Below are 10607 nucleotides of genomic sequence, written 5' to 3'. Positions count from 1 at the left end.
CCCACTACCTCCAGGTGCAGGGGGTGGCGATGGGGACCAAATGTGCCCCATCTTATGCCAACCTGTACCTGGGGGGGTGGGAACGATGGCTCTTTGCCCAGGAATCTATATCAGGATATCTGGCATATATAGAGATCTGGAAAAGATATATCGACGACATATTCATCCTATGGTCGGGTCCTCTCGACACCCTAAAGGAATTCATAGATATTCTGAATGTAAATGACTTCAACTTGCACTTTACCTATGTTTTTGATAGATCTAGGATTCCTTTTTTAGATCTCGAGATCTATAGAAACATGGATAATACACTTTCAACCACACTCTATAGAAAACCAACTGCAACAAATGCGTTATTACATGCAGATAGCAGTCACCCAAGACATGTAATTCAAGGAATACCAATAGGACAGTATTATAGGATTCGTAGAAACTGTTCGGAAGAGACTGAATTTGAAAAAGAAGCTTTAGAATTACAAAAAAGATTCTTACAGAGGGGATATAGTAGGAAAAGCACTAAAAAAGCATACAAAAAAGCAAAAGACAGCCCTAGAGACCTTCTCCTTTTTCAAGGAGAATGTCAAAACTCTCAAAACTCAACTAAAATGATCACGAGATATTGTTCTCAATCCAACCAACTAAAAAGTATTATAGCCAAACATTGGCATCTTTTGGCAGAGGATAAAATCCTCAGTAACTTTGTGGATACTAGACCGAGTGTGATTTTTAGGAGAAATAAATCTATTCGAGATATGGTGACTGCCAGCCACTACCAGAGAGACAAAAGGGCAGACCCCTGTATCAAACTACCCCAAGGTACTTTTCCTTGTGGACTATGTGGTTATTGTAAATTCATTGCTAGCAAGCCTCAACAAACGTTGCCAAATGGACGCCCATTTGTTCTCAAACATTTTGTGACATGCCAAACTATAGGTATTGTCTATATTTGGAAATGTGAATGTCCCGCTTTTTATGTGGGCAAAACCAAACGACATTTCTGGGAGAGAATCAAGGACCATGTATCATACATAAGGGGTGGAGACTTAGAAAGTCCCATAGCAAGACACATAGCTCAAACGCATAGATATAAATGTCCAAAATTCAAATTTTTCGCCCTAGATAGGATCCATCCTGGACCCAGAGGGGGACCTTTTGACAACTTAATTCTACAAAGGGAAGCACGTTGGATTTTCTCTTTAAATGCTTGCACCCTCCCAGGACTGAATGAACACCTGAGCTTTGCCCCCTTCTTGGCAGACTAATACCCTCTTAGACTCTCCAATATGATATTGAAGAGATTAACTCATTTGGATTTACTTTTTTATATAATTTTCAAGTTAAACAAAAATAATTTTTAAAAAAAATTTAATTTTTTTTTTTTTTTTTTTTTCTTTCCTCTCCCCCCCTTTTCCTTCCCCCCCCCCTTTTTTTCATTGCTGTGGGTCTGTTTACCGCGTGGTCCATTGTCCTGCATATCGGTTGCCAAATTATATATTCTTTTTCTTCTTCTTCTTATAAACCTTAATTATTCACTGCTCCACATGACCAGACCATATAAGCAAATTTGCTAATGTCATTTCTGAGTAAAACTGTTTGTTGGTACATTTATGGATAATCTCTCCTCTTATATGGCTTAAATGCAGGTTTGAATTGATTTAAATAGGGAATAAATAGTTATATTCAGATGTTTTTCATACATGCCATATTGAATGTTAAGATATATTCCTGCTTTTGATGCACGTATAATATTACCATTTTTGACAGTGTTAATCAGCTTCTATTGGCTTTAATTTGTCTGAATGGGGGATTACGTTATGGCAGATCGTCACTTCCGGTCCCGGAACCGGAAGTGATGCTCACTTCCGGTATGCGGGAACATCCTCCCGCGGCGTCTACACGTGGACGCTATGGCGGGCGGATGTGGGGGGCGTGAGACCGGGAGGAGGAGGAGACCAGATACAGAGTGGTTAGTATATATACCGGACAGCTGAGTAAGCTCACACTTACAGGCTGCCTAGGCTGAGTGTCATACTCCCCGTGGGTTTTCTGAATTGCTTCAGATGGTAAGTGTTTTAATTATAGACTCAGCTCCTCACTTTTCCTTTTTGTCAGGCTTAGCCCTTTACCAACGGTCCATTATCTTTATATATCTTTTCAGATTCGGGGCTGGATCCAATTTGTCTAAAGCATCCAGTGACTCTCTCATACTTAGTTTTTATACTTCCAGCACCACACTGATCCCCAAGTTTTAAAGGGGGCTCTCTATTTAACCCTTTTCTCACTTAATATTGGTGCACATCTTTGAAGGGGATTCCAATGTCTAACCCCCTTTCTACTTAAATAGATGTACGTCTTGCTTGACGTTTACACCACTTAACACATAAATTTTAGAGAATGAGTCCCTGGTAAGTATCTATTCTTACAAATCACCATCCCCCTTATTAAAATAATCAAATAAGGAGTAACCATACATACATATAAATTCATTTTTTTCTTTCTGCTGATTTTAGGGGCTTCTGGCTCCCCCTTTCATACAACATGATTTTAAATTAAACAAGTATATTCAACTCTATTCATTGTGACGTCTAAATTGGGGTAAGACAATTTAATGCCTTAGTATGTCATATTTTTAGTTTATAATAAAGTGAATATACCTCTTTATATATACCATTTATCTTTTTTGGTCTCCTCCATGCCTCCTCTATGGATGGACTGTCCCCTGAGTTACTATACTCGGGTGAACTAGCCTATCCTTATCACTGCCCCCCCTGTGGGCTACGTGGTAATTCACACTCTACATCATTTCCCCCCTTTTCTATCATTGTTCTCTCATATTCATCCCTTTTCTCTTTTCCCTCTTTCCCACCCTTTTCTACTCTTCCTTCTCAGTGTGTGGGATTTAGTTCCTTGTCTTTCTGACAAGCAAAGCATAAAAGAGTTTGTTAAACAGAAATGTTTTTTCTCTTCCTCCTTTTCATCTAAAGGAATCTATAATATAGGAACCAATATACTAACCAGCTATATTTATGGAAAATCTATCCTTTGATCTACTTATATAATTGTTAAATAATTAGAGTAAAACTGATGTGTTCAAGGTTAAGACATACAATTGATAGCTGCAAATAACAAACTGAGAATAATAAAAATGTTATAAGACATATGTATATATTCACAAATCTAATAACTGTTTTATGTACCTTTAGATTATTAAAGACTGAATCTCTGTTTACATACTTTCCTTTGCTGGACCCTGAGGAAGCGCATAATGCGAAACGCGTAGCTCCAGCATTTTCTATCTGTATTTGTACTAATCCTGTCACTATGTATTGACTGTTCAATCTATTAGAGTGATATACTTTTTGTTTTTACTATGTATTAATAAAGATTTATGAATTTTTTAAAAAAAACAATTGTGTACCGTTGCTATGTTACATGAACATGTGCATACTTTGACTATTTGTAGAGGCACATTTAAACCCCCTTTTCTTCTTGTAGGGACTTAGTCTTGACCCTTCTATAGGGACAGGTCTATGCCCTTGCTGGAATTCTTTCCATTGTTTGCATATGGGGGCAGGTGCCATTATAATCTCTGATTAAAAAGACCCCAATCCCCCCTCCATCCATACTGTCCACTAATAAAAAGTATTGCACCCAAGCACCATATCCCCTTCCCACACCCATATTCCCTTCCCACCCATAAAAAGATATCAAAATCCCCCCCCAAAAAAAAAACGGTTTATATTGCACCAAGCACAAAAGTATTGCACTCAAGCACCATATTTCCATCCCACACTCTATCATAAAAAGTTATAAAAATCCTCCCAAAAAATCCCCATCATGTCCGAAAGCCCAACAAGAAGAGACAGAAGCTCACCTGTGAGCAGAAGCTCACAGGTCACTAAAAGAGGACAAGCAGCCTCTGTGTCCACAGTGAAAAGTGGTGGTCGCGGACATGGTGCATCCTCTGCAGGCGGGGCACGCTTGTCCTTTTTTACCAGTGTTGAGCCACAACATGCAGGAGAGTTGGTGGAATGGATAACTAAGCGTCCTCATCCTCCTGATCTTCTGTCACGCAGTCTCATACTAGTTTTCCTTCCACCCCAGCTGCCACAGCAACCTATTGTATATAGAATAACGTGCGGTGCTAAAAAAAATACTCAATAAAGAAGTATAATGATTAAAGTGAACAATGTGACTAAAATATCATAAAACAAATGGACCCAACTTGTCATATGACAAAAGGGTCAGCTAGGCTCATGAGATATCCTGAGGGTCTTCAAACTGCAGTAGAGGATGTTCACGTTTGCAGTTAAAGGGCCAGATGTAGTAAATCTCCTCTCTCCCCAGATTACATGGAAAGGATAATCCCAGACAAAGCAAACATAGTGTAATTCCACTTAAAATAAATGTATTAAAAGTAAAAATTACACTTACAAACATCCAGGAATATTAGGCAGTGAATGACAAAGACATGAATCCAGCAGTCTTTGGCATAGTTCTGGCTGCATGAGGCAAAGTACTGAGGCGTTTCATCAAAAATGATGCCAACTGGAATAATGAGCCAAACATTTATATAGTAAGTATAATCAATAGTAGTAGACAATCAGTAATCAATCAATCGTATCCCACCTGAAATTAACTGCCAGCTTCATAGTTCTTTTCACCATTTTTGTGCTCTTCTTTTTTATTTATATATATTTTTAATATTTTATCTATCATCACCTTCCCATACTTCTGGTATTTTATTTTCAGTACCGCTGTATGCCTAGGTCAGAATTTATCTATTCTTATTTTTATGTCATTTTTATATGGTTGTTATTTGCTTCTATCTTTGTAGCTGCGCACTGCAGTTTTATTTATTGTCCATTAGATGGCTTATGTGAGTCATGTGTAGTTTCTAGTGTTTTTTCTACACTGATTCCCATTATGGTTATTGATAAGGATAATCTAGGTAATCTAGTTATCTCACCCCCAATGTTGAGGGCATGTGGCCTGTTATGGTCCTGGAGGGGGGGGGGTGCTCTCTCGTCCCACCCCCTTTCCTAATCTGCCAGGCTGCATGCTTGGACAAGGGTCTGGTATAGATTATGGAGGGAACCCTACTCTGTTTTGTTTTTTTAATTTTGCTGTGACTTGCTAATAGGGGGCACTGGTCAAGGAGGAAGAGCCAGTAACGCTGGCAGGGGACCCGAAAAAACTGCACAGAGCAGGTAAGTATAACATGTTCTTTTGTTTTTTTGTTTTTAAAAGCCGAACCTTTAATACCACTTTAACCTTTTTGCCAATTGAAGGTGTGCTTTGGTCAAACTGGTGCAAAGGGTCTGTAGGTTGTTTTTTTTTTGTACAGTCTTCACTTGTATATTCATATGCACTCAGATTTTTAAAAGTTAAGAAACCTATTAATAAAAATTGTGTTTAGGTTACTAATAGACATGTGCAACTTGTTTTGGTCCGAAAATAAATTTTAATACATTTTACATTATTCAGAGATTTCGATGCATCCAAACATCCAAATAAAATAGTAAAGAATTTTGTTGAAATTTGTTTTGTTTCGTATAATAATTTTCAAATGAATTCTAAATTTTCAGAACAATTTGAATCGGTCGTAAATTGATCGACAATGTGAATTATATTTGAAGAATAGCTGGTTGCTAAGGAATGGGCAGGCAAGCCAGCTGCTGCATCCTTATCAACTGATGACTCATCAGAAGGGGGTTCCCCGCTGACAGCTGAATGTAAACAAAACAATTGCCGGCAATTAAAAAATTATAAAAAAACGACGTAAAAAAAAAAAAGGGCATGGGGTCCCTCCCAAAACCCATAGTAGACCCTTATCCATAGAATGCAGCCTGGAAGGCCAGGAAAGGGGGGGAATGAGCGAGCGCCCCCCTACTTCCTGAACCATATCAGGCCACATGCCCTCAACATGGGAGGTGCTTTGGAGTAGAGGAATCCCCTCCAAAACAGCTCTCCCCCATGTTGATGAAGACAAGGGCTTCTTCCCCACAAAACTCGTGGTTGTGGGGGTGACTAATCAGAATCTGGAACCCGTATTTAACAAGGGGTCCCCCAGATCCCAGCACCCCCTATGTGAATGAGTATGGGGTACATAGTACCCCTTTTCATTCACAAAGAAAGTGTGACAAAGTGAGTAAAAACACAACAAGTCCTTTATTAAAAAATAAATAAATGTCCTCTGAATGTCGATCACGGTGAAAGCTCGTCACCGACCCAAAAAAAAAGAGCTCTGCATCAAACGAGGGCTGCCACCATCTGACAGCTCTGCCGTCTGACAGTTCTTAAATAACTAAGGGGTGGGCAGCTTTTTTTTTTTTCAATTGTGGTGTGGAGTTTGGGAACCCCACTGACAGTTGTTGAATCATTGGTTGATAAGGACGTGGCAGCTGGCTTGCCAGCCCACTCCTCAGTAACCAGTTATTCTTTAAATAGAATTCACATTTTTCTGTTCTTCAAATGTCTAGTTACAAAGAAGATTGCTTTGCATAGATGGTAATAGTGATCGTGCTACATTTTTTTGTTTTGAAAATATATTTTGATTCAGGAAATAAAATGGGCGAGAATTTCAAAAACAACACATTTAAGGAAGATTTCTACATCTTGGCATTTATCAAATATGCTCCGCTGAAGGCTGTTGTATTCTTTGTTGTGTTAATAATCTATCTTGTATCAGTCCTTGGCAACCTCATTATCATTACATTGGTGGGTCTGGTGTCCCAACTACACAAGCCTATGTACTTTTTCCTATGTAACTTGTCTGTGCTAGATATTATGTATGTCTCTTCCATCCTGCCTAAGCTGCTGAACATAACATTATCTGAAGACACCTCTATATCCTTCCATGGATGTTTTATCCAGATGTCAGTATTTGCCCTTTGTATTGATACCTATTTTCTCCTCTTGACCTCCATGTCATATGATCGCTATGTGGCTATTTGCCAAGCCTTGCGTTATTTTATCATCATGAACAGGAGGACCTGCATGCTACTGACTGTTACCTCCTGGCTCTTGGGGGCTCTGAACTCATTAATGTGCTCCATCTTGGTGTCTAAGCTGAATTTCTGTAGTTCCCATGAAGTTAATCACTTCTTTTGTGATCTTAAGACCATGCTGAAGCTCTCCTGCAGTGATACCACAAGCCTTGAGACCATAATATCATCTGAAGGGGTCTTATGGGGTATGCTGCCCTTTACCCTGATTTTAACATCCTATGGGTATATTATATCTACCATCATGAAGATTCACACAACATTTGGTAGACTGAAGACCTTCTCAAGCTGCTCCTCACACATCACTGTTGTTATAATATATTGCTTCACGGTTCTTATTTTATATATGAAACCTCAGTCTGAGGACTCCAAGGAACGAGATAAGATCATATCTCTGCTGTATGTTGCTCTTGTTCCTATGCTTAACCCCCTTGTGTACAGTTTAAGGAACAAGGAGGTATTGGAAGCTATTAAAAAAGGATGTGGTAAAATGATCTACATTTTAAGCCATTTTACCGAATGGGCATGCTGGGCAGTTGCCCAGGAGCCCCACTTGCCCGGGGGGCCCCACTTGCCCAGCGACTCAGCCAAGCATTAGTCCTGATTCCCGTTTGCATCCCGCCGCCGAACTTAGCAGGTGGGAAGTGCTTGTCGGCCCTGCCCTGCTGTCAGGCCACTTGGGTCGTGGAGGAATTCCTGTCCGCCTCCACGGGAACAGGCACACACAGGACAGTCGAGTTTGACTCTTGTCCGTGTGTGTGTTCACCGGACCCAGCCGCCGAACTTGGAAGCTGTTGTTAGCCTGGCACTGCTGTACCAAGAAATATTGCCTTATCGATAATTCGCATTTTTATTCTCGTGGGTGATGTGTAGTCAGGGCCCCAGTGCACTGCATTGCCTGGGGCCCTTTAGTGCTCTTAAGATGGCACTGAGTCACGGCATCCTTTAAAAATATTTGTAGTTTCAAGGCATCCCAGTCTAAGAGCTAGTTGACACGTGAAGGTGGGGGATGGTTGAGCTGCATTTTTGCAACCCCCAACTGCTTCTCATTTAGCTACAGGTGTAGCTGCCAGGATTGCACACATGCTGCGGCCACGATGCTTTGCTTCAAGACTTATACTCCCTGTCATGTTCAGCAGGCATGACCACCCGTCAAACGTGACCTATTCAGGTGAATGGGGACATGCAGCAGGCATTGCACACTGTTGCGGCATGGTGGTGCTGCATTTAGGGTTTAAACATGTGTCTAAAATCAGTCTGATTAAAAGTAATGTACAAACATACGAGTACACATTCATGCATATGAACATGCACACATACATACGTACACATATACATACATATACACATAAATACATATATACATACTGTGCATATACACATACACACACATACAGTACTTATATATACACACACATACACACAGTATATACACATACATATAAAATGCAGCTTACTGTAATTGCACCCACACTGTTGGTGAACTGTTTGTTTAGTAGTACAATGTAGGGGAAAGTGGAGCGGGTCGAGACTCAAGGAGAAGCTTCACCATCCACTGCTCTGCACATTACTCCTCAAGCTCCCAATGTGCAGATGTACAGTTCAGATCTCCGCTGGTCTCAGCCCTGCTTTTTTTATTTTTTTTTGGCTCAGTGGGAGCCCAATCAGGGGAACAGTAAACTATCTTTCTCAACCAGGATGCTGCAGCACACCTGACAAACTGAGATGGCACCCCGGTTGAGAATGGCTGATCTATATACCATTTAGAGTGCACCTATCAATTAAATGACACTTTTTCTAAATCACTATTTTCTGTTGTTGCATTTGGTTTTATAACTTGTTAACTGTTATCCACTGTTTTGTACCATGCAGGTGATACACATAGAACTCACTTTCCGGGGGCAGTTGTTTACCCTGGAGATCTAGGCATCACAGCCTGGTGTCCAATAAGCATTGCCACCCATGGCCTTTGGCCCCTCTGCCCTTCTTCCCCTCATGCTCATATACACCGATATACTGCAAGTGCTTGATACTCGGTGTTGTGACTGGGGGGAGGGGGGGTTGGACAGAGGAAAATGAGTGCTGCAGCTGGGTTTTTGGGGGGAATAACTCACCAAGAATGATCTACGAGGGTACGGGTGCAGACTTGGGAAGCTGTGGACTCCGACACCATATACTTGTTTTTATAGGACTGGCGTAGCCCTCTATGGGGCCTTACCCTACCCTATTCAATTTTCTTCAGGCGCTGAGTTCGCTTTGTGGGATATTAAAGGTCTTGGGGCGTCCCAGGTCTGCACCCTGATTGGCTGAGAGATATGTTATTGGGGACTTGACATTTTGGCTTCCCTAAATGTTTACCGGGAGACTAATATATGTGTAGCACCCTCCTAGACAGGTGCTAGGTAAGAGCATTTGTTTGCTCCATCTGCTTATCAGGGGAGCCTGATCTTTTAGTTAGGCCTACTCATCGTGCTCCGTATGTATTCATCTGGACTGAGGGAGTGTCCCCACTGCATCCAATGGGGAGGCCTGTTGGACAGTGGATTAAACCTGGCCAATGATACACAGGCTTTTGTGGCAGTCCCAGTGGGAGGGCACCACCGCAGTGCATCCTGGGATTGACCATAAAAGCAGAGAGCACATGAGGCAGGGTGTCTTGGGGTGGGAAGCCAGGTCCCAGGAGGAGGGTGACGGCTGTCTCTCCTCCTGTCAGAGAGGAAGGTGGTCACAGGCAGTCGGCCTAGTGAGCCAGGTGTCGAGCTGAGCCAGAGAAGTCCTGAGGAAACTGACAGTGGAGCTGAAGGCAGAGCTACCTGGGAAAAACAGTGCCTTCCTTTCTTAGATTACCTCTTTTTAGCCTTTCCAGTCTTTCTAGTCTTATTTTCTCATTTTCCCTTCCCCAACCCCGTTTTTTTTCTCTCTCTCTCTCTTTCCCTCTCTCTCCTTATTCCCTTCTCCCCAGGTATGATGGATGCGGTGTGTGTCACCTCATTAAATGCAAAGGGACTTAATGTTCCCGAGAAGCGGAGGATGCTTTTTAACGACCTAAAATGCTCTCATATAGACATAGTGTTTGTGCAAGAAACTCACTTTTCTTCATAATAGGTTCTTCCCTTGGAAGCAAAATATAAATGTGTCTCCATATTGATTTCCAGTTGGATCCCCTGGTCCTTCTAAGACAAACGCTCAGATCCTGGTGGCCGGTATCTATTTCTGAAAGGCCATATTGGCAGCATTAGAGTGACGTTAGCTACCATATATGCTCCGAATGTTCATCAAGATTCATTTCTCTGTAAAACCCTCTACAAACCTTTGGAGTTTGCGGAAGGCAGGTTGATCCTCGGAGGGGACTGCTATGTTCCTCTTGAGGCTAAATTAGAGTTCCCCTTGAGGCTAAATTAGACACCTCGTCTGGCGCTTCCTTAGTTCCTCTCGGCTCCAGGAAACGTATCCTACAAACATTACACGATCTACAATTGGTCGATGCCTTGCGCATTCTGCACGCTGGGTAAGGGGATTATACCTTCTTCTCACCTCTCCACCAACTATATTCCTATATTGACCTTTTCCTGGTCCCCCATCGACTCCTCTCTACCGTCC

At 41.5% G+C, this 10607-nt stretch overlaps 1 protein-coding gene across 1 annotated transcript; it reads left to right on the top strand.

Moving 5' to 3' along the window:
* Nucleotides 1-6570: 6570 nt before the first annotated feature.
* LOC309552771 (olfactory receptor 5I1-like) lies at nt 6571-10109 on the top strand (the record flags this gene model as incomplete). Its single annotated transcript, XM_082253686.1, has 2 exons — nt 6571-7492; nt 9970-10109. The coding sequence occupies 2 exons, from the start codon at nt 6571-6573 to the stop codon at nt 10107-10109; spliced, it is 1062 nt and encodes a 353-aa protein (XP_082109812.1).
* Nucleotides 10110-10607: the final 498 nt, after the last annotated feature.

Source organism: Pelophylax lessonae, assembly GCF_965119305.1.
Source record: "Pelophylax lessonae genome assembly, chromosome: 4".
Taxonomy (NCBI): Eukaryota; Metazoa; Chordata; class Amphibia; order Anura; family Ranidae; genus Pelophylax; species Pelophylax lessonae.
Note: the sequence above shows the minus strand (reverse complement) of the source record. Positions and strands in the feature narration are given on the sequence as shown.